Source organism: Oncorhynchus clarkii, chromosome 4 (assembly GCF_045791955.1).
Source record: "Oncorhynchus clarkii lewisi isolate Uvic-CL-2024 chromosome 4, UVic_Ocla_1.0, whole genome shotgun sequence".
In the NCBI taxonomy this organism is placed as follows: domain Eukaryota; kingdom Metazoa; phylum Chordata; class Actinopteri; order Salmoniformes; family Salmonidae; genus Oncorhynchus; species Oncorhynchus clarkii.
In genome coordinates this window covers 17,081,484-17,107,211 of record NC_092150.1, presented here as the reverse complement: position 1 = coordinate 17,107,211, position 25,728 = coordinate 17,081,484, and the positions used below count along the sequence as shown (strand labels likewise).

Genomic DNA, 25,728 nt, shown 5'->3' with positions numbered 1-25,728 from the left:
TTAAACAAAATGGTAATGATGCTAAATCATGCAAATAACTATAACTTGTCTGTGTATAGCCGTTTATAGGACAACTGCTGTGGCTGCCAAAGGGGAGATTAATATGTGTACTATGCTGTATTGAGTTGGTTGGAACCTCTCCAGCGCTCTGACAAATAAAGGAGTATTCATTTACGATTGACTTCGAGTGTCCCTGTGTAAGAATTTCCCCAACAGGCTTCCTGCTCTTTCCTATGTTAGGGGGGCACCAATCTGTAACGCTGTAATTAACAGCTATCTCGTGAGCAGTTGTGGGGTTAAGATGTACCTTTATAATGATAAATATGCTTTTAAAGAATACATTATTATTTTTATTTTTTTTCTTCCCCAGGGTGAATTACAGAGCATTTATTTATTTTCCATCATCTTTAATTGCAATTTCCCAATTCTCTCTGCAGCTGTTATGAAGATGTCCGATACTCATGGATAATAATCATGCAAGTCTGAGGAGACATCAGCCCAGTGTCACGGTCACGTGCTGGGGCAACAGCAAATACACACACACACACACACACACACACACACACACACACACACACACACACACACACACACACACACACACACACACACACACACACACACACACACACACACACACACACACAGGCACACAGAGGCACACTATGATACTCCTGTATACTTCTGGCCCTTCTTTGGACACTGTTTTAACTAACCTCCAGACGAGCTTCAATGCCATACAGCCCTCCTTCCGTGGCCTCCAACTGCTCTTAAATGCACGTAAAACTAAATGCATGCTCTTCAACCGATCGCAGCCTGCACCTGCCCGTCCGTCCAGCATCACTACTCTGGACAGTTCTGACTTAGATTATGTGGACAACTACAAATACCTAGGTGTCTGGTTAGACTGTAAACTCTCCTTCCAGACTCACATTAAACATCTCCAATCCAAAATTAAATCTAGAATCGACTTCTATTCTGCAACAAAGCATCCTTCACTCATGCTGCCAAACATACCCTCGTAAAACTGACTATCCTACCGATCCTTGACTTTGGCGATGTAATTTACAAAATAGCCTCCAACACTCTACTCAGCAAATTGGATGCAGTCTATCACAGTGCCATCCGTTTTGTCACCAAAGCCCCATATACTACCCACCACGGCGACCTGTATGATCTCGTTGGCTGGCCCCCAGGTCATCTATAAATCTTTGCTAGGTAAAGCCCCGCCTTATCTCTGCTCACTGGTCACCATTGCAGCACCCACCCTTAGCAAGCGCTCCAGCAGGTATATTTCACTGGCCAATTCCTCCTTTGGTCACCTTTCCTTCCAGTTCTTTGCTGCCAATGACTGGAACGAACTGCATAAATCACTGAAGCTGGAGACTCATATCTCCCTCACTAACTTTAAGCACCAGCTGTCAGAGCAGCTTACCGATCGTTGCAGCTGTACACAGCCCATCTGTAAATAGCCCACCCAACTACCTCATCCCCATACTGTATTTATTTATTTTGCTCCTTTGCACCCCAGTATATCTACTTGCACATTCATCTTCTGCACATCTATCACTCCAGTGTTTAATTGCTATATTGTAATTATTTCGCCACTAGGGCCTATTTATTGCCTTACCTCCCTTATCCTACCTCATTTGCACACACTGTATATACAGTGCCTTGCGAAAGTATTCGGCCCCCTTGAACTTTGCGACCTTTTGCCACATTTCAGGCTTCAAACATAAAGATATAAAACTTTATTTTTTTGTGAAGAACAACAACAAGTGGGACACAATCATGAAGTGGAACGACATTTATTGGATATTTAAAACTTTTTTAACAAATCAAAAACTGAAAAATTGGGCGTGCAAAATTATTCAGCCCCCTTAAGTTAATACTTTGTAGCGCCACCTTTTGCTGCAATTACAGCTGTAAGTCACTTGGGGTATGTCTCTATCAGTTTTGCACATCGAGAGACTGACATTTTTTCCCATTCCTCCTTGCAAAACAGCTCGAGCTCAGTGAGGTTGGATGGAGAGCATTTGTGAACAGCAGTTTTCAGTTCTTTCCACAGATTCTCGATTGGATTCAGGTCTGGACTTTGACTTGGCCATTCTAACACCTGGATATGTTTATTTTTGAACCATTCCATTGTAGATTTTGCTTTATGTTTTGGATCATTGTCTTGTTGGAAGACAAATCTCCGTCCCAGTCTCAGGTCTTTTGCAGACTCCATCAGCTTTTCTTCCAGAATGGTCCTGTATTTGGCTCCATCCATCTTCCCATCAATTTTAACCATCTTCCCTGTCCCTGCTGAAGAAAAGCAGGCCCAAACCATGATGCTGCCATCACCATGTTTGACAGTGGGGATGGTGTGTTCAGCTGTGTTGATTTTACGCCAAACATAACATCTTGCATTGTTGCCAAAAAGTTCAATTTTGGTTTCATCTGACCAGAGCACCTTCTTCCACATGTTTGGTGTGTCTCCCAGGTGGCTTGTGGCAAACTTTAAACAACACTTTTTATGGATATCTTTAAGAAATGGCTTTCTTCTTGCCACTCTTCCATAAAGGCCAGATTTGTGCAATATATGACTGATTGTTGTCCTATGGACAGAGTCTCCCACCTCAGCTGTAGATCTCTGCAGTTCATCCAGAGTGATCATGGGCCTCTTGGCTGCATCTCTGATCAGTCTTCTCCTTGTATGAGCTGAAAGTTTAGAGGGACGGCCAGGTCTTGGTAGATTTACAGTGGTCTGATACTCCTTCCATTTCAATATTATCGCTTGCACAGTGCTCCTTGGGATGTTTAAAGTTTGGGAAATCTTTTTGTATCCAAATCCGGCTTTAAACTTCTTCACAACAGTATCTCGGACCTGCCTGGTGTGTTCCTTGTTCTTCATGATGCTCTCTGCGCTTTTAACGGACCTCTGAGACTATCACAGTGCAGGTGCATTTATACGGAGACTTGATTACACACAGGTGGATTGTATTTATCATCATTAGTCCTTTAGGTCAACATTGGATCATTCAGAGATCCTCACTGAACTTCTGGAGAGAGTTTGTTGCACTGAAAGTAAAGGGGCTGAATAATTTTGCACGCCCAATTTTTCAGTTTTTGATTTGTTAAAAAAGTTTGAAATATCCAATAAATGTCGTTCCACTTCATGATTGTGTCCCACTTGTTGTTGATTCTTCACAAAAAAATACAGTTTTATATCTTTATGTTTGAAGCCTGAAATGTGGCAAAAGGTCGCAAAGTTCAAGGGGGCCGAATACCTTCGCAAGGCACTGTAGATGTTTTCTATTGTATTATTGACTGTATGTTTGTTTATTCCATGTGTAACTCTGTGTTGTTGTTTGTGTTGCACTGCTTTGCTTTATCTTGGCCAGGTCGCAGTTGTAAATAAGAACTTGTTCTCAACTAGCCTACCTGGTTAAATTAAGGTGATTAAAAACAATTTTTAAATTATGGGTGGATGTACAGTATGTACTTAGATGACAGATTCAATTAATTCAGAACAATGACTGCAGCTTCAAAACCACACATTTCAGTATTTATTCAGCATGGGGTTCTATTTTATCTCTCTTATTCGTGGGTCTTGTAATGGCTTAGCTTTGCAGTGTTACTGCAGTGCAGTGCCTGCCTGCCTCCCCTCCTCTTGCTTCCATTGTGTGGGTGTGCACAGAACTCGCTCCCTGGCCCTCACACTGAAAGGCCCCGACCATTCATCCTCCACACTGAAGCTCATTAGAACTCTATAGAAGCACAATTGTGAGCCTCACATTAGACACTTCCTCACTGCTGCCACAGACACCATACAAAGTGCCAGTTTGCTGCTAAGCTAAGCGCATTGTCTTCTGATTCATAGAGTCTGGCCCTCCATTCATGATATTAAGTTTGAGTGGTGGAATATCAATTGAGTGTGCAATGGCCCGGTATCTTTTTTAGAGACCAGGGACAGAAAGGAGCTCAGCTGGTCTGCAAAGTGCTGGATCTCAACAGGATCATTGTGGAGCTCTGAATGGGGACCTCACTTTTTCTCTCCAATAGAGAGCAGAATGGACATCAAATGAATTCACAGGAACTTGTTTTCAGGGTATTTTCAAGAGCCGCAATCCCGATGTCTCAATTATACCTACTTCCCTTGGAATGCTACCTTGGACTCTGTCCCATTAACAAGTTGTGAATCCTAACGATGCTTTTCATGCCAAATATCAAGTCTTACAAGATTGCAATCCATGTACAATCCATTTGTTGATAAGCACAGTCAATATCATCAAGGAAATAATCATTGTTGTTACTTAGCAGAGGCATAGCATTTTACCCCCTAGATTTATCCAATGCGTTAGACATAGTTGATCATGAAATATTATTTGCTAAATTACATTATTACGGTTTTCATGATCTTATATAATTATGTTTATGATAGAGAACAATTTGTATATGCAAATGGTTGTGCATCTACCAGGGCCAGGATATCCTGTGGCATTCCACAGGGTTCAATCCTTAGACCTGTGTTATTCCTAATCTATATCAATGACCCATTCTCTTTGCTGATGATACCAACTTGGTTTTATCACACAAGAATTTCGATTCACTAATCAATGAAGCCAACTCGGGCATGATCAAGTTTTCTGAATGGTTCCATATAATCAAATTATCTTTAAATGTAAAAAAGAATCCAACTGTGTTGTATTCACTGGTAAGAATAAGAAAGAAAAAAATGTAAGAGTCAGAATCTCAATTGGTGAGAATGAAATGGACCAGGTTTAATTCACTAGATTCCTAGGTGTTGTAGTTGATGAAAAGTTATCCTGGAAAAAGCATATGCAGCAAATTTGTATCATCAGAAAGATTAGTGGATTGGTTCATCAGCCTTGCTTCCTAACACTATACTACAGCTTAAGTTACCCATATCTCATTTACTGCAATATTGTCTGTGTTACGGTGCGTGAATGAGGACCCAAAAGCGAATTAACTTAAACAGAGCTTCTTTAATTACCAAACATAGGTAGGCTCAGACGGACCGGCAGATTCCGACAGGACAAGACAAGGTTACAGCAAACATGACGACAGTCTGGTTCAGGCATGAAACACAACAAACAAGAATCCGACAAGGACAGGAACAAAAACAGAGAGAGATATAGGGACCTAATCAGAGGGAAAAAGGGAACAGGTGGGAAACGGGGTGACGAGGTGGTTAGGAGGAGACAAGGCACAGCTGGTGGAAATTGGGAAAGAAAAGGTAACCTAACAACGACCAGCAGAGGGAGACAGGGTGAAGGGAAAGGACAGAGACAAGACACAACATGACAGTACATGACAGTACCCCCCCACTCACCGAGCGCCTCCTGGCGCACTCGAGGAGGAAACCTGGCGGCAACGGAGGAAATCCTCGATCAGCGCACGGTCCAGCACGTCCCGAGAGGGAACCCAACTCCTCTCCTCAGGACCGTACCCCTCCCAATCTACGAGGTACTGGTGACCACGGCCCCGAGGACGCATGTCCAAAATTCTACGGACCCTGTAGATGGGTGCGCCCTCGACAAGGATGGGGGGGGGGGGGGGGGGGGGACGAGCGGGGGCGCGAAGGACGGGCTTGATGCAGGAGACATGGAAGACCGGGTGGACGCGACGAAGGTATCGCGGAAGAAGAAGTCGAACTGCGACAGGATTAATGACCCGAGAAATACGGAACGGACCAATGAACCGCGGGGTCAACTTGCGAGAAGCCGTCTTAAGGGGAAGGTTCTGAGTGGAGAGCCAAACTCTCTGACCGCGACAATATCTAGGACTCTTAGTTCTACGCTTATTAGCAGCCCTCACAGTCTGCGTCCTATAACGGCAAAGTGCAGACCTGACCCTCTTCCAGGTGCGCTCGCAACGTTGGACAAAAGCCTGAGCGGAGGGGACGCTGGACTCGGCGAACTGAGATGAGAACAGCGGAGGCTGGTACCCGAGGCTACTCTGAAAAGGAGATAGCCCGGTCGCAGACGAAGGAAGCGAGTTGTGGGCGTATTCTGCCCAGGGGAGCTGTTCTGACCAAGACGCAGGGTTGCAAAAAGAAAGACTGCGTAAGATGCGACCAATAGTCTGATTGGCCCGTTCTGCTTGACCGTTAGACTGGGGGTGAAAGCCGGAAGAGAGACTGACGGAAGCCCCAATCAAACGGCAAAACTCCCTCCAAAATTGAGACGTGAATTGCGGACCTCTGTCCGAAACGACGTCTGACGGAAGGCCATGAATTCTGAAAACATTCTCGATGATGATTTGTGCCGTCTCTTTAGCAGAAGGAAGCTTAGCAAGGGGAATGAAATGAGCCGCCTTAGAGAACCTATCGACAACCGTAAGAATAACAGTCTTCCCCGCTGACGAAGGCAGTCCGGTGACAAAATCTAAGGCGATGTGAGACCACGGTCGAGAGGGAATAGGAAGCGGCCTGAGACGGCCGGCAGGAGGAGAGTTACCGGACTTAGTCTGCGCGCAGACCGAACAAGCAGCCACGAAACGACGCGTGTCATGCTCCCGGGTGGGCCACCAAAAACGCTGGCGAATGGAAGCAAGCGTACCCCGAACGCCAGGGTGGCCGGCTAACTTGGCAGAGTGAGCCCACTGAAGAACGGCCAGACGAGTAGGAACGGGAACGAAAAGAAGGTTCCTAGGACAAGCGCGCGGCGACGGAGTGTGAGTGAGCGCTTGTTTTACCTGCCTCTCAATTCCCCAGACAGTCAACCCGACAACACGCCCCTCAGGGAGAATCCCCTCGGGGTCAGTGGAGGCTACTGAAGAACTGAAGAGACGAGACAAAGCATCAGGCTTGGTGTTCTTAGAGCCCGGACGATAAGAAATCACGAACTCGAAACGAGCGAAAAACAGCGCCCAACGCGCCTGACGCGCATTAAGTCGTTTGGCAGAACGGATGTACTCAAGGTTCCTATGGTCAGTCCAAACGACAAAAGGAACGGTCGCCCCCTCCAACCACTGTCGCCATTCGCCTAGGGCTAACCGGATGGCGAGCAGTTCGCGGTTACCCACATCATAGTTACGTTCCGACGGCGACAGGCGATGAGAAAAATACGCGCATGGGTGGACCTTGTCGTCAGAGAGGGAGCGCTGAGAAAGAATGGCTCCCACGCCCACCTCTGACGCGTCAACCTCGACAACGAACTGTCTAGAGACGTCAGGTGTAACAAGGATAGGAGCGGATGTAAAACGATTCTTGAGGAGATCAAAAGCTCCCTGGGCGGAAACGGACCACTCAAAGCACGTCTTGACAGAAGTAAGGGCTGTGAGAGGAGCTGCCACCTGACCGAAATTACGGATGAAACGACGATAGAAGTTCGCGAAGCCGAGAAAGCGCTGCAGCTCGACGCGTGACTTAGGGACGGGCCAATCAATGACAGCTTGGACTTTAGCGGGATCCATCTTAATGCCTTCAGCGGAAATAACAGAACCGAGAAATGTGACGGAGGAGGCATGAAAAGTGCACTTCTCAGCCTTCACAAAAAGACAATTCTCTAAAAGGCGCTGGAGGACACGTCGAACGTGCTGAACATGAATCTGGAGTGACGGTGAAAAAATCAGGATATCGTCAAGGTAAACGAAAACAAAGATGTTCAGCATGTCTCTCAGGACATCATTGACTAATGCCTGAAAGACAGCTGGAGCGTTAACGAGGCCGAAAGGAAGAACCCGGTATTCAAAGTGCCCTAACGGAGTGTTAAACGCCGTCTTCCACTCGTCCCCCTCCCTGATGCGCACGAGATGGTAAGCGTTACGAAGGTCCAACTTAGTGAAAAACCTGGCTCCCTGCAGGATCTCGAAGGCTGAAGACATAAGAGGAAGCGGATAACGATTCTTCACTGTTATGTCATTCAGCCCTCGATAATCTATGCAGGGACGCAGAGACCCGTCCTTCTTCTTGACAAAAAAAAACCCCGCTCCGGCGGGAGAGGAGGAGGGGACTATGGTACCGGCGTCAAGAGCTACAGACAAATAATCTTCGAGAGCCTTACGTTCGGGAGCCGACAGAGAGTATAGTCTACCCCGGGGGGGGGTGGTTCCCGGAAGGAGATCAATACTACAATCATACGACCGGTGTGGAGGAAGAGAGGTGGCCCTGGACCGACTGAACACCGTGCGCAGATCGTGATATTCCTCCGGCACCCCTGTCAAATCACCAGGCTCCTCCTGTGAAGAAGAGACAGAGGAAACAGGAGGGATAGCAGACATTAAACATTTCACATGACAAGAGACGTTCCAGGAGAGGATAGAATTACTAGACCAATTAATGGAAGGATTATGACAAACTAGCCAGGGATGGCCCAAAACAACAGGTGTAAAAGGTGAACGAAAAATTTAAAAAGAAATGGTTTCACTATGATTACCAGAAACAGTGAGGGTTAAAGGTAGCGTCTCACGCTGAATCCTGGGGAGAGGACTACCATCCAGGGCGAACAAGGCCGTGGGCTCCTTTAACTGTCTGAGAGGAATGTCATGTTCCCGAGCCCAGGTCTCGTCCATAAAACAGCCCTCCGCCCCAGAGTCTATTAAGGCACTGCAGGAAGCTGACGAACCGGTCCAGCGTAGATGGACCGACAAGGTAGTGCAGGATCTTGAAGGAGAGACAGGAGTAGTAGCGCTCACCAGTAGCCCTCCGCTTACTGACGAGCTCTGGCCTTTTACTGGACATGAAGTGACAAAATGACCAGCGGAACCGCAATAGAGACAGAGGCGGTTGGTGATTCTCCGTTCCCTCTCCTTAGTCGAGATGCGGATACCTCCCAGCTGCATGGGCTCAGCACCCGAGCCGGCAGAGGAAGATGGTAGTGATGCGGAGAGGGGGGCGACGGAGAGCGCGAGCTCCTTTCCACGAGCTCGGTGACGAAGATCAACCCGTCGCTCAATGCGAATAGCGAGTTCAATCAAGGAATCCACGCTGGAAGGAACCTCCCGGGAGAGAATCTCATCCTTTACCTCTGCGCGGAGACCCTCCAGAAGACGAGCGAGCAAGGCCGGCTCGTTCCAGCCACTGGAGACAGCAAGAGTGCGAAACTCAATAGAGTAGTCTGTTATGGATCGATTGCCTTGACATAGGGAAGACAGGGCCCTGGAAGCCTCCTCCCCAAAAACAGATCGATCAAAAACCCGTATCATCTCCTCCTTAAAGTCCTGATACTGGTTAGTACACTCAGCCCTTGCCTCCCAGATTGCCGTGCCCCACTCACGAGCCCGTCCAATAAGGAGAGATATGACGTAGGCGACACGAGCAGTGTTCCTGGAGTAAGTGTTGGGCTGGAGAGAAAACACAATATCACACTGGGTGAGGAACGAGCGGCATTCAGTGGGCTCCCCAGAGTAACACGGCGGGTTATTGATTCTGGGCTCCGGAGATTCGAAAGCCCTGGAAGTGGCCGGTGGATCGAGGCGGAGATGGTGAACCTGTTCTGTGAGGTTGGAGACTTGGGTGGCCAGGGTCTCAACGGCATGTCGAGCAGCAGACACTTCCTGCTCGTGTCTGCCTAGCATCGCTCCCTGGATCCCGACGGCTGAGTGGAGAGGATCCGAAGTCGCTGGGTCCATTCTTGGTCGGATTCTTCTGTTACGGTGCGTGAATGAGGACCCAAAAGCGAATTAACTTAAACAGAGCTTCTTTAATTACCAAACATAGGTAGGCTCAGACGGACCGGCAGATTCCGACAGGACAAGACAAGGTTACAGCAAACATGACGACAGTCTGGTTCAGGCATGAAACACAACAAACAAGAATCCGACAAGGACAGGAACAAAAACAGAGAGAGATATAGGGACCTAATCAGAGGGAAAAAGGGAACAGGTGGGAAACGGGGTGACGAGGTGGTTAGGAGGAGACAAGGCACAGCTGGTGGAAATTGGGGGAGAAAAGGTAACCTAACAACGACCAGCAGAGGGAGACAGGGTGAAGGGAAAGGACAGAGACAAGACACAACATGACAGTACATGACAGTCTGGGCTATTACACATGCTTCCTACCTACACAAATGACTCATCACATAGAAGAAATTTGCAGGACTCAATATATTGTCCATTAATATACTCCATGAACCTTCATATTTTCAACATACTTTCAATGGATTATTCCATGTTCATTCCCAAATCCATGCATTCAACACGACACTGCAATAACCTTCACCCTTCCCTCTGCCGTACCTCACATAGTCAATTCTCTAGCTAGCAAATACAGAGGTTCCATACTCTGGAATTCCTATCTTCACTTTGACAAAACGTCATCATCACTCAATAACTTCAAGTGAAGACTAGGGGTCAGACTGATGATCCAAACTACCCAGTAGTCTCCTCCATGTAGCCTAGCTCACACACACACACACACACACAGACACACACACATTATCAGACCTGTTTTTTCTGTATATTCAGCATACTATCACCATTTGTAATTCGTATTCTTTGTTTAACTGATTTAACAAGCGTTTGTATATTGTTTTTTTGGTGTGGTTTTCATTTAAGCCCTTTTGGGTTTCCAACCTCACCTGCACACCAGTTTTTATTCTGTACTGTTTTGTCTTTAACTTGTTTTCTTTGGTGCAAATAAATTAAACCTAAAACCCCCAAACCCAAAAAGAACAAATAGTTTATCCCTTAAACTGAATAATCTCAAACACATTGCAGATAAAAACAACAGTGCACTCATCTTGCAGGCAGTATCATCAGAGATGCAGCTTATTATATGATTTTTTTAATTTGCAAGGTTGACTTATTTAGAGATAAATAGTCCCACACTGCTGCCTGTAGCTCACTGTGTCATGAACAAATGGTTCCTGTTGGCAACAGACAAAAGCCTAGGGCAGTATCACAAACAGCGGCCAATGTGGAGCATGTAAACAGGCATTAGGTACACACAGAGGTAGATAGCACAGCCTGAGCCCACTAACACCCCTCAAACAAGACACCACAGTTGCTTTTTCCACCAGTCTGGAGAATATAAAACCTCAAATCTGATTACAAGCAACCTTTGGCTCCCTGGCGGCCAGACAATGGCTCTGGCTGTCTGGGACATTTTCCATGCCCAGCATGAGGTGTCCCCCGAACCGTGCACCCCCTCACCTCGCTTTGCCTGGACATGCTTGCTTACTGTTCCACAATTTAATTTCCTCCTTTCCCCCAGCTCCTCTATTATGAGGCTGAGTATCATTAGCCGGAGCAGTCAGCTCAGGGTCATATGGTTACACATAATGCCAGCCACCCATTGGCTAATATATACCACACACGCACTCACGCATACACCCCCCCCCCCTCACACACACACATATAAAATCATGCTACACACATATCAACCCCACCTTCCCCAAATCCCCCCTTCCCCAAACCACGTGTAAATATTGCACTATAATTTGTGCCTTCCTGTATTATACTTATTCTAACATTTTTATTCTATTCTACTGAACCATTTACTTTATGTTCATATTCTTATATTTTATTATTTCTTGTTGTATTTGCATTGTCGAGAAGGAACCTGCAAGTAAACATTTAATTGGACAGTGTATACAGTACTATACCATGTATATCCTGTAAAGCTTCAACTGTGAAATTCAATAAATCTATAACAACAAACCCGGGTTCAAGTTCCAGTTCGGCTTCCCCTGAATCAGTGGAGGCTGCTGAGGGGAGGACGGCTCATGGCTCTGGAACAGAGTCAATGGAATGGCATCAAACACACATGAAACCATGTTTTTTGATGTATTTGATACCATTCCACTCATTCCTCTCCAGCCATTAACAAGAGCCCGTCCTCCCCAATTAAGGTGCCAACAACCTCCTGTGCCCTGAATTTGTTGTAGTATTATATACAGCTGCTTCTCACATAACCAATAGTATTTCAACTACACAGTTCTATCAAAGTTGACCTTTTACATTGTCTCTCCCTTTCATCCACATCAGACCCCAACGTTAACTGCTGTAGATCCTTCACAGCTTTTTTGTGCATATTTCTGTCAAGCTGGACGGAAGGTATTTTTAAAACAGTAGGAACCAATAGACCTGTCAAGTCTGTGAGTGACAAACCATAGTAGGCCAACCAAGTCACTAAAAAGAGGAGGAAAGTGGTGGGAGAATACCACTTAGACCATTACAGAGGCAATCTGAAATATGTATTAATTGGTGTGAATTCATAGAGTAAAACACGAAATATGAATGACCTGATGAATCGGTCATTCACAACATTCATATTCTGTATCTGGTGGTCAATTAAAGTTAAGTGTAATTGAGATCAAATATCATTCTTGACCAAAACATTTAATTTAAAAAATGTAGTAGATATTTAAATTCTATGTCAAATGTGCACGGTATTACTCAATCAGAATAATTATAAAATGATTAAGTCTTGAAAAGTAAAGATATGAGAAGGCAGTGTACATTCTTTGTGGGAATTCACTTTTTTTCTAGTTATGTTATCTTGCATCAAAATTCATACGTAAACAGTGACCTAGATCAAACCAAACCAAGTAATATTATTATGCATTGTGCGCACAAATGAGCTGCAAACTATTCCATTTCCATGCCTTTCTATGGGACACAATGGCTGCTCTAAGGTAGCTGCAGAAAATAGAAAACTATTTACTGCAGGACTGAGAAATATGCTTGGTGCACGTTAAACATTGGCCAGCAGTCCATTTTATCTGGTGTCTATCATTTAATAGGCAAGTTGACATAATGAATGGAGACGGGCCCACCTTCTGCCACTCCAGAAAGCACCCAGTCTTATCTGAATTGAGAATCACATTAGAACCTCTTAGCCAATCACACTGTAGCCCTGGAGCAAAGTGCAGACCCTGGAGGAGAAGAGAAAGAGAGAAGAGAAGAAGAGAGAGAGAGCTTTTCTTTTCCTGGGACTTCAGTGAAGTTGGCCCTGGTCTGGGGAGACTTGAAGGGATTATATCTCAAATTTGAGTCTCTTCTGTAACTTGGCTCTGTGGCTGCTGAGACTAATGGGCTGTACTGTGAGGTGAGTGAAAGGGAAAGGGGGATACCTAGTCAGTTGGACAACTGAATGCATTCAACTGAAATGTGTATTCCGCATTTAACCCAACCCCTCTGAATCAGAGAGGTGCGGGGGTTTCCTTAATCGGGTGAGGGAGCGTTCCTTAGGGTCACAGTGAACAGGATGATCGGTGGTCAGACGGAGAATATGGCGGCAGGATCACCTACTCATCCAGGCTTTGGAATCTCTGGGAAGAGCTTCCTCATAGACAACCTGCTGCGCTTGGCAGGGCCATCCTTTTCCTCATCCTCTTCCTCGCCCACCTCAGGTGGACCAACAAGTGGGCTCTTCAAGGAGCCCTCGACCGGCCCCTACTGGAGCACCTGGGGCCCTCAGCATGTTGTCTATGAGGGCCAGAGTAAAAACTGTGAACGAGTCAAAGACAGAGGGCTTCCTCCTCATCCACACTCAGGTACAATGGTATATAATACACCACATTATGATATTATTATATTATATTGGTGATTGTGAGATCTAATGTGTAGGCCCTTGAAACTATACATGGGGGAAATGTGATTTGATTTTATATATATATTTATTAAAAATGTATGTGCCTCAGAATTGACAAAACCAGTTGTTTCGACTCTCCCTCGTGTCAAAATGCATGCAACATGATTTGAAACATTTAGAATCAGTCGAAGTAAAGCACATTTTCAGAAAATACTTATTGTTCAGAACAAATCCTATTTATATAGATTTCTCATTAAAAAGACACTGTAAGGAAGTGTAACCTCTTCATCCTATCAACTTATTCTTCCATGCCTTCAGTTCAAAATATCAGAAAATTATATCAGATACAAATTCCATTTGCTATACTGCCATTTAGGTAACACTTTATTTGGATAGTTCATCTGCAGATGCTCTACAGATGATTAGCAATATTTCAACTAACTATCTACTAACCCTAGTCCTAATCCTTATTCTAACCCTAAACTTAACCCTTACCCTAACCCTAAACCTAACCCTTACCCTAACCATAACCCTAACCCTAAACTTAACCCTTACCCTAACCCTAATCCTTACCCTAACCATAGCCCTAACCCTAAACTTAACCCTTACCTTAGCCCTAACCCTAACCTTAATCTTTGTTCTAAACCTAACCCTAACCATAAACTTAAACCTTACCCTAGCCCTAACCATAACCTTAATCTTTGTTCTAAACCTAACCCTAACCATAAACTTAACCCTTACCCTAGCCCTAACCATAACCTTAATCTTTGTTCTAAACCTAACTCTAACCATAAACTTAACCCTTACCTTAGCCCTAACCATAACCTTAATCTTTGTTCTAAACCTAACCCTAACCATAAACTTAACCCTTACCCTAGCCCTAACCATAATCTTAATCTTTGTTCTAAACCTAACCCTAACCATAAACTTAACCCTTACCCTAGCCCTAACCATAACCTTAATCTTTGTTCTAAACCTAACCCTAACCATAAACTTAACCCTTACCCTAGCCCTAACCATAACCTTAATCTTTGTTCTAAACCTAACTCTAACCATAAACTTAACCCTTACCCTAGCCCTAACCATAACCTTAATCTTTGTTCTAAACTTAACCCTAACCATAAACTTAACCCTTACCCTAGCCCTAACCCTAACCTTAATCTTTGTTCTAAATCTAACCCTAACCATAAACTTAACTCTTACCCTAGCCCTAACCATAACCTTAATCTTTGTTCTAAACCTAACTCTAACCATAAACTTAACCCTTACCCTAGCCCTAACCATAACCTTAATCTATGTTCTAAACCTAACCCTAACCATAAACTTAACCCTTACCCTAGCCCTAACCATAACCTTAATCTTTGTTCTAAACCTAACTGTTACGGATACAGGTATCCTGTGTCTGTGTGTATCCTGTGTGTTTCTTTTCTCTCCTTCTCCCCTCACAGGTGAAAATCATCACTCCCCAATCAGTCAACAATCAACCCATCAATCAGAAGACACACCTCCTCCTGTTTCCTACCCTATCACAGTTCCTTCCCCATGGTTTAAAAACCCCATCATTTGTTTGTTCAGGAGCTCAATCTTTGTAATGCCATGTTGATAGATAGCTGTTCTTGGTAGATTTCAGGAGAGCTCAATCTTTGTAATGCCATGTTGGTAGATAGCTGTTCTTTATAGATTTCAGGAGAGCTCAATCTTTGTAATGACATGTTGGTAGATCTCTGCTCTTGATAGATTTCAGTAGCACAATCTCTTTGTAAATGCCATGTATGTAGATCTCTCTCTTTGTGTAATAATTAACCTCTTCTTTTGGTTTGAGCACCTCCAAATCACTTTGTCATCTCCTGTGAGTATTGTTTTTGTTTATGGTGTTTGCTGGTGGGAAAAAGGGGAACCCAAGACAAGTCGCCCATGGACATACACTACCCGTAGGTAAACTTTGTTAAAACACACTAGTTAGAACTGGGCGGACCACCCACTGTATTTTTGGTTACTTAGTTAGCTGTTGTTGAAATAGGCTAGCCTAGCTTAGGGGTGTTTTTGCATATTTGTTTCTTTCCTTGGGTCCAGCTCAGCCCTTTTTCCTGCTCCCCCCCCCATTACCGTGTGTTTATAATAAACCCTGAGTTTGACGGTATTATTTCGGTTGTCGTGGTTATTTCGTTCACTTTTACTTTGTCACTATTATAATTTACATGAGTTATGTTACGGGTCTCACTACCATTCCCCCCTAGACTGTCGGGCCAAAAGAGATTCGTAACATAAGTGGGGGCTCATCCGGGATTTGTCTTTACTGACACCCATACCGCTCATGTAGATTGTTGTAGTGGTATAGTTCAGTGTTGAGCGTCATAGCTGAAGTAGCATTAGTGTTTGCTATTTTCGTTGGTTCTTGTGAAGTAGTGTAAGATGACTACTTTTGATTTGAAGTCCTTTTTGGATAATCCTTCGTGGGAGGTTTTTGATAAATGTCGTAGAGTTGATTTAATGACCTTGGCTGACCATTACTCAATATCGATTCCGCAGAGTGTAGTTAAGGCGGAGGTTAAACAGCTAGTGTTAAATGTATTGTTGGAAGAGCAGGTGCTTGTGTTACCGCTGCCTGAGTCTACTAACCCTGTAGGGGATGTAACTGCTCCTATAAGCCCATTGGTATCTGATAATGAGGGTGAGGCTAAAACACCAGCCACATTGTCCCATTTTGATCCACTCTCCCCACTGTCAAACGGTGATGCCAGAAGGGATGTCTGTTTAGCACAGTTCCAACTAGAGGTGGAAGAGAGAGCCCAAATTAGGCGAGAGACTCTCCAGTTGGAGATGTGTAAAATTGAGGCAGAAAAAGAAAAAGAACAGCGGCATTTAGATTTGGAGATGGGTAAAATTGAGGCAGAAAGAGAACAGCGGCATTTGGAGATGGGTAAAATGGAGGCAGAAAAAGAACGAGAACAACGGCAGATGATGTGTAAAATTGAGGCAGAAAGAGAACAGCGGCAGATGACGTTTAAAATGCGCCAGATGGAACTGGAGGCAGAGACAGCGAGGCTAGCCTTCGTTCCTACTGTCACTGTTAGTGAGTCGTCCTCACCAGCTGTGTCCTCAAACACGTTTGACATTAGTAGGCAGATAGCCTTAGTACCTTTGTTCAGAGAGTCAGAGGTTGACTCCTATTTTTGTGTATTTGAGCGTATAGCCGTAGCATTGAAGTGGCCTGAAGAGGTATGGTGCCTATTACTTCAGTGTAAATTAACTGGTAAAGCCCAAGAGGTTTTGTCAGCGCTACCTCTGGAGGACAGTTTGAATTATGAAGTGGTCAAAGCTACTGTTCTTCGTGCCTATGAGCTTGTGCCTGAGGCATACCGACAGAGATTTAGGTCTCATAGAAAGTCTTCTAGTAAGACTTATGTGGAATTTGCTAGAGACAAGGGAAATCTGTTTGATAAATGGCATGCTGCTAGTAAGGTAACTGATTTCAACTCTCTCCGGGAGTTAATCTTGTTGGAAGAGTTTAAAAATTGCTTACCCGAACGCATTGTAGTTTACCTAAACGAACAGAAAGTATCCTCCCTGGCAGAAGCGTCTGTGTTGGCAGACGAGTTTGTGTTGACGCACAAGAGTGTGTTTTCGGCTCAAACTGAGAGTAGAACCACTGAGTTTCCTACCTTTAGCCCTAGTCGGCCCGCAGTAGTATATCAAGCACGCCAGAAGAATGAGCGTTCCTGTTTCTATTGTCATAAAGTGGGACATATGATTAATGATTGCTTCCTGCTTAAACGCAAACAAGGGATGCCTCTTCGTGCCAAGCCGCCAACAGGTGTTGGTCTAATTCGTACGGTTGTGAGGTCTGCAACAAAACAGGTGCCTCAGGGTAACTGTAGTTTGAAAGACCCAGTCCCCGACCGCAGTTATGAACCATTCATTTTCGAGGGGTTTGTGTCCCTAGAGAATGACGAAGCGTCTCAGCGTCCGGTTAAAATCCTTAGAGATACTGGTGCGGCGCAGTCGTTTATATTGTCTGATGTGTTGCCCTTATCTGACGATACATACTGTGGTTCCAGTGTGTTAGTGCAGGGTATTGAAATGGGTTTTGTCCCAGTGCCGTTGCACTTTGTGAAAGTACACTCTGAGTTAATCAGTGGAATATTCAGAGTGGGGGTACGTCCTAAATTGCCAGTGAAAGGTGTGACCTTTATAATGGGTAACGATATTGCCGGAGGAAAGGTAGTACCCGTATTGGAAGTATTGGATAAAAGTGACCACTCTCTCTCGAATGAGTTGGCACAGAGTTATCCACATGTGTTCCCCGCTTGTGCTGTCACTCGTGCTCAGGCACTACAAGAGGGTGACGTGATAGATTTGTCGAACACTGTTCTGTTCAAAGAGGATGATCAAGAGGATGGATTGTGTGATACCTCTGAGAAGTTGATCACCTCTGACAAACAGCCCCGGAAAGAATTAAAGGACGTTGAACTTATTGCTGATGCAATACAGTTACCAGTTACTCGTGAGCAGCTGATTGCTAACCAAAAGGTTGACAACAAACTTGCTAAATGTTTTTCTAGTGTTGTCTCATTGGAAGAGGTGAAGAAGAAGAATGTGGCTTACTTCATTGATGGTAATCTCCTCATGCGTAAATGGAAATCCCATGTTGACACGGGTGGAGATTGGAATGCTGTTTACCAAATAGTGATTCCTACAGCCTTTCGACAAAATGTGTTATCCCTTGCTCATGATCACCAGTGGTCTGGTCATTTAGGAATTACAAAGACGTATGATCGGATCCTTCGACATTTCTTTTGGCCAGGTTTAAAACAAGATGTGGCTCAGTTCTGTCGGACATGCCACACCTGTCAGATAACAGGAAAACCAAATCAGGTTATTCCTCCTGCTCCTCTTTGTCCTATACCTGTCATAGGTGAACCATTTGAGCATGTGGTGGTTGATTGTGTCGGACCGTTACCGAAGACAAAATCGGGTAACCAGTTTTTGTTAACGATAATGTGTATGGCTACAAGATACCCCGAGGCTATTCCTCTGAGAAGGATTACAGCTCCGATAGTGAGTAAAGCCTTAATAAAATTCTTCACGACATTCGGGTTACCTAAGGTGGTACAAAGCGATCAAGGTACCAATTTCCTATCCAAGCTCTTCAAGCAGGTGTTGAAATCCTTATCAATTACGCACCGTGTATCAAGCGCCTATCACCCAGAGTCTCAGGGTGCGCTTGAAAGATGGCATCAGACACTGAAGTCTATGCTACGTAAATATTGTTTGGAATCTGAGAAAGATTGGGATGAGGGAGTTCCTCTAGTTTTGTTTGCTGCTCGTGAAACTGTGCAGGAGTCCCTAGGTTTCAGCCCGGCTGAACTAGTGTTTGGTCACACAGTAAGAGGACCAATGAAAGTCCTTAAAGAACAGTTCTTGTCCCAAGAGATGAGAATGTGTTGGATTATGTTAGTCGCTTTCGTGAGCGCCTACACCAAGCTTGTGCTCTTGCAAAGGAAGCTCTGTCTTCCTCACAGAGGAGCATGAAAAGACACTATGATAAAGAGGCTGTTTCTCGTCCACTACAGCCAGGTGACCAAGTACTGGTGTTATTACCTGTTCCAGGATCTTCACTGTCAGCTCGTTTCTCTGGTCCTTATTTAATTGAAAAGAAAATAAGTGAAACTGACTATGTGCTTCAAACTCCTGATAGAAAACGCCAATCTCGTGTGTGTCACATTAACATGTTGAAAGCATACCACACCCGACCCATCACACAGTTAGATAGTTCAAAAACAGAGGAAGGTACTGCTGTCTCCTCTGCTACTACTGCAATGATAGTGGACTGTCATATTGATGATGTTGATGGCTTGGAGTTGCGCAATACTCAGCAGCAGTGTGTTAGATTGCCCAACTCAGAAATGCTGCTGTCTATCCAGTCAGGTCTGGTTAATTTAACGGATGGACAGGCTAATGATATTGTGAGGCTACTACACAGTTTTCCATGTCTCTTTAATGACGTTCCTACTCGCACAAATGTGTTGGAACATGACATTAATGTTGGAAATGCTACACCTATCAAGCAACACCCATATCGTATCAACGCTTCCAAGAGGAAGATAATGAGGGATGAGGTGAGATATTTGTTGGAGAATGACCTGGCTAAGCCAAGTTCAAGCCCTTGGAGTTCTCCTTGCATTCTGGTTCCTAAACCTGATGGTACGTCCAGGTTATGTACGGATTATCGAAAGGTAAATTCTGTCACAATGCCAGATTCGTTCCCGTTACCCAGACTGGACGACTGTATCGACACTATTGGTGCTGCTAAGTATGTAACCAAGTTGGACCTCTTAAAAGGTTACTGGCAGGTTCCGTTATTATAATTTACTATAATTTATTATAATTTACATGAGTTATGTTACGAATCTCTTTTGGCCCGACAGTCTAGGGGGGAATGGTAGTGAGACCCGTAACATAACTCATGTAAATTATAATAGTGACAAAGTAAAAGTGAACGAAATAACCACGACAACCGAAATAATACCGTCAAACTCAGGGTTTATTATAAACACACGGTAATGGGGGGGGGGGAGCAGGAAAAAGGGCTGAGCTGGACCCAAGGAAAGAAACAAATATGCAAAAACACCCCTAAGCTAGGCTAGCCTATTTCAACAACAGCTAACTAACTAACCAAAAATACAGTGGGTGGTCCGCCCAGTTCTAACTAGTGTGTTTTAACAAAGTTTACCTACGGGTAGTGTATGTCCATGGGCGACTTGTCTTGGTTTCCCCTTTTTCCCACCAGCAAACACCATAAACAAAAACAATACTCACAGGAGATGACAAAGTGATTTGGAGGTGCTCAAACAAAAGAAGAGGTTAATTATTACACAAAGAGCGAGATCTACATACATGGCATTTACAAAGAGATTGTGCTACTGAAATCTATCAAGAGCAGAGATCTACCAACATGTCATTACAAAGATTGAGCTCTCCTGAAATCTATAAAGAACAGCTATCTACCAACATGGCATTACAAAGATTGAGCTACTGAAATCTATATAGAACAGCTATCTACCAACATGGCATTACAAAGATTGAGCTACTGAAATCTATATAGAACAGCTATCTACCAACATGCCATTACAAAGATTGAGCTCTCCTGAAATCTATCAAAGAACAGATCTACCTTGTGTAATAATTAACCTCTTCAGCAGCTTTGCAGTTCTTGTCTCGCTCAAACCAGTGCACCTGGCACCTACTACCATACCCCGTATAAATCTTTTGTCTTGCCCATTCACGCTCTGGCACATTCATGGCACACATACACAATTCATGTCTCAGTTGTCTCAAGGCTTAAAAATACTTATTTTACCTGTCTCCTCACCTTCATCTACTCTGACTAAAGTGGATTTAAGGGATCATGGCTTTCACCTGGATTCACTTGGTTAGACTACGTCATGGAAAGAGCAGGTGTTCCTAATTTTTTGTACACTCAGTTTACATATAAAGTGGGTAGCATCCACCAGTAGTTATAAAGTGAGAGAGGCACTCGTAACTGCACCATTAAGTATCTCTCCTATTCCCTTTCAGCTACTGTAGAGAATAATGGAACATGTGGGGAAAATCTACCAGGAAACTCCAGTATATAAAATCCAGTATAATTAATTGTGCGGGGCTGGGGGTGTAATAAAACCCACTAAAAGAGATTCTGTGTTTCCTCTGAAATTACACCTTATATGTCTCTCTGCTCATGCTATTTTTTACTTTAACTTACCCCCTCTCTCCATATTCTCTCTCCCTTTCCCCCTTCTTTCTCTCTCCCTCTCTCTCTATTCCTCCTTCCCCTTCTCCCTCTCTCTCTTCTCTCTGCAGGCCTGTTGAGCAGTGTGTTTCTACGGCGCTCTCAGTATGTGCTGGCAGCAGTGTGCTGTGGTGGGTCCAGCCCTCCACTTGTCTTCTCCGGTGAGTGTTTAATACTTCATCAGCGATGCCTCAGCTCCTCTCTAAGCATTAACAGCAGGGTCTCCCATATTCTCTACAGCTAATTACTGATGCAATGCCAACGAGAATTCTCCACTCAACTCTCTGCACTGCTATTCATGACCATTCACGGCTATTTAGATCATGTAGGGGTGGGGGGGAGGTTGTGGAGCGGGGTGGGGTGGGTGCTTTTATGGCCATTAAGGCCCCCATTTGGAGTCATATAGATACGCACACAGGCCCACTCAAGTGTGCAGAGCGCCTTGTCTCTGTCAGATTAGGACTGTATTAATAAGAGGTATGCCATGTAACTGTTATTGGTCTCTGTGTGACATTCGTATTGCATCTCTGTGAGCTGAGTCTCAGCACATAGGACAGTTTGGCTGATAGTTGGTCCAACTGTGATAATTGAATCAGTGTGACCAAACTGCTAATGTTCCAACTTGCCAAAGGAGGGGATTTATTTATATAATGAGGCTCCTAAAATGATTTAGTGTAGGTTTCATGGAAAATATTTCCATGGAACCAGAATCTATATGGATTTGAATTGTGTTATGTAATTGGATTTATTTTGAAGTCTGTATTAACCTTTCATAGTGAAAGTCTCATGACGAGGGCAGCATTGATTTCTACTAACTTCTGTCAGGGTTGTGATGCTAGTTGCTAGGTCCTTTGACTCCTGACAAGTGAGGCAGCAAATATAATCCCTTAGTAGACCCCCTGGTCCCCCCCCCCCCCCCCCCCGCCCCCGGTTCCCTGAGCCTTCTTAGTGGGCTGACACTTTCCCACAGTGCCCAGCAACAGGACAATGCCGTGACCAATCAGCACTTTCACTCCCCCATCCACAAGCGAACCCGCTGCAATTTTTCACTGCAGTAATAAACTCTGCGAAGCACAAAAACACAGAAAACAGCTATTCCTCTGCAGAAAGGGGGCTGCCCACTCACTACCTCTTTGTGTGGCCACAGAAACCAGCTCCTCAACTCCCTCCTTTCTCCTGTCAACTCACTCTCATTCCTGTCCATTTAAAGTCCCCTGACCTGAACATAAAACACTCAATGAAAGTGTATAGACTTATTCGAGCTCATCTTCCCATAGAACCGGGCCCATACCTGCAAGAGAAAATATTTATTGAGGAACGCTGAGCCAGCGAGTAGTGTCCTTTCAATGAACAGCCTTTGTGGCAGAACCCTCAGGGTTGTGCGCTCAGACCATGAAGCCCTTGGGAGTGACCTGTTAAAACTCAATTTAAGTGGTAGCCATTGAGGCCTGAGGAGCGCATCTAACTGGTTACTCGCACCCCAGAGGTGGTCTGTGTGCAGATTTGTCATACAGATTAAAAAGGCATTGCTGAATGGGATTTGGTCAAATGTTCCACTTGACTCTTGTTGTGCGTGAGTCAGGCAGTGTGGGATCGCTCTTCACCCAATCTCTTTCTCCTCTGTGAAAATGGGTCTCCATTCTCTCTTTAGTCACCCCCATTTTGTTAAATTAGACAGATTGATGCAAACTAAATAGTGGAGAGTAAGTGTGTATAAGATTGGCGGAAAATGGACACAATCCATGTAGATAGTGAGTGACGAAGTGAGCCAGTTAGTAGATGCGTGAGTCTGCCTTTTACACTGACCAAAATGTGTTGGTCCCATGTTGTTTGAGCGAGTGTGCAATTGACATGCTGACTGCAGCAATGTCCACAGAGCTGTTGCCAGAGAATTGCATGTCCATTTCTCTACCATAAGCTGTCTACAATGTCATTTTTGAGAATTTGGCCTGTACGTCCATCACAACCACAGACTACGTGTATGGAGTCGGGTGGGCGAGCAGTTTGCTGACGTCATCGTTGTGAACAGAGTGCCCCATGGGGGCGGTGGGGTTATGGTATGGGCAGGCATAAGCTACTGACAACAAACACAATTGCATTTTATCGATGGCAATTTGAATGCACAAAAATATTGTGACGACATTCTGAGGCTCATTGTGAGGCCCATTTTTTTTAAGGTAACTGTGATCAACAAATGAATATCTGTATTCCCAGTCATGTGAAAGCCATAGATTAAGGCCAAATACAATTTTTTAAATGAACTGATTAACTGATATGAACTGTAACTCAGTAAAATCTTAGAAAAATGTTGCATATTGCATTTATATTTTTGTTAAGTATATAATCAGTATAAGTATGTATTCAGTGCTTTGGACTGGACTGGATATGATAGCCAGAGCAATAATGCATCTGAATACCAAAATTTCCATTCATTAATTAGGATGATTTTCTATTTGAGTCCACTTGATGTGGGAATATACAGTAATACATTTATCTTGTGTATTAAAATGATTTCTTGTTATTGACTTCGTTCACATTACATCCATTTCCATATTAAAATATTGGTACTTGTATCTCGTAGGCCAATGTTCCATTGCATTCATGCAACAGAGAACATATGTCAATGAAAATAAATTTACTCATCCATAATAACCCAATGCAAAAAATGACATTTGCCTTTCCTCAAGTCAGGTTATTTTTTAGCTGGAATACAAGCATTAATATGAATGATTCTGACCTCTGACCTTCCAGAGGGAGCCTATATTCCGATGTGGTCCCCGGATACGAGCCCCAAATCCCGGCGAGGAATCCTGAGGAGGGCGGTGTTCTCGGATGAGCAGAGGAAGGAGCTGGAGAAAACGTTCAAAAGACAGAAATACATCAGCAAGACAGACAGAAACAAACTGGCAGCAGATCTCAGCCTGAAGGAATCCCAGGTAGGATACCATATACTGTAGGTCTAGGTCGGAGGTCACCATTACAACCCCATTTTATATCCTATGCTACATCGTGCTTTTTTCTCATATCACCTCTTCATTGAATGCAAATACATCTTACTGGGTATGAGTGCTCCAGCCTAGATTTAGTAAATATCTAGAGTCACTTCTATTGTAAGTGTCACTCATCTTAAAATGTTATTACAATACTGCTATCACTACTGTGATAATTGTAAGAAGTAGACCAAGATGTCATACCCTCTAAGCTTTTGTCTAAAGTAGGGGGAAAGTGGTCAACATTTCAGTTGTAGTTGAGGTGGCTACTAAAACAGAGGTAATGTTTGATTGGAAGAAGATATTTCTGTTCTTATTTTAGATTTGAAAAGCAGAGAAGTAGACTAAAATTGCATATGCTCTAAGTGTTTGTCTAATTAGGAAAGTATAATTATGGCACTACTTAGAAAAGTATAATTGTGGCACTTCAAACAGACTGAATAAATAGAGATAATGCTCCCTGCTGTATCATAGACTTAGATTTGACTAAACAAAACAACTGGCACCCCAAAATGAACCTCTCGCTGACCTGTGTGTCTACTGTAGGTGAAGATCTGGTTTCAGAACCGGAGAATGAAGTGGAGGAACTGTAAGGAGAAGGAGGGCCACAGCTACCGCTCCCCCATGGAGGAGCTCATGTCCCGGGGCTGCAACCAGGAAGAGGAACGCAAGGGGGCACCAGAGAGCACGGGCACGCCATCAGACAGCTCACCATCACAGCAGCAGGACTCGGACACAGGTGTTACCACAGAGAAAGAGTCATGCAAGGAACCTGCGACTTTGAAACAGCCACTGAGTTCGCACAGATACACTATGACCTCTGACCCCTGAGAGGATGAGAGACTGAAAGATGGGCGTTGAGCATTGGATAAAACGACTAACACTTCATAACAAGAAAATCTTGTCATTTTAATATTGTGTGGATTGCTATTGTGTAGTAACATTTTCTAAACTGACTGCAAGTGTTTTGGAAACTTTATTATATCATACACTGTATATAAACACAAACTGAAGGTTAGTCAGCTACACACAACCATGTACAAATGCTTTAACATGTAAGACTGTATTCAGAATATTTATTTTACTCTTTTAACTGAAACAATTTCTGTAAATAAAATGATTCATTAAATGCTGATTTCTTCATTCCGTGTTAATATTCAAGATGTTGAGTAAGCAATAGTAATACAAGACAACAGAAATAAGTTACAGTATTTAAAGGCCCAATGCAGGCATTTTTATCTCAATATAAAATTATTTCTGTGTAACAATTATGTACCTTACTGTTATTAATTAAAATGGTTAAAAATAAATAAAAATAGCTTCTAAGCAAAGAACAACTTATCAAGCTAGAATATTGCTAGGACTGTCTGGGAGTGGTCTGAGGGGTCTAATTGGATGAGCCTAATGGGAGGGATATGTAACCTGAAAACTAGCTGTTATTGGCAGAGAGGTTTGAAACTCTTTTT

At 43.9% G+C, this 25,728-nt stretch overlaps 1 protein-coding gene across 1 annotated transcript; it reads left to right on the top strand.

The window, feature by feature from the left end:
* The first annotated feature begins 13,156 nt into the window (after positions 1 to 13,156).
* LOC139407590 (homeobox protein DBX2-like) lies at positions 13,157 to 25,093 on the top strand. The gene is made up of 4 exons (XM_071151416.1): positions 13,157 to 13,445; positions 21,344 to 21,433; positions 24,024 to 24,208; positions 24,809 to 25,093. The coding sequence occupies exons 1-4, from the start codon at positions 13,157 to 13,159 to the stop codon at positions 25,091 to 25,093; spliced, it is 849 nt and encodes a 282-aa protein (XP_071007517.1).
* The last annotated feature ends 635 nt before the right edge of the window (positions 25,094 to 25,728 follow it).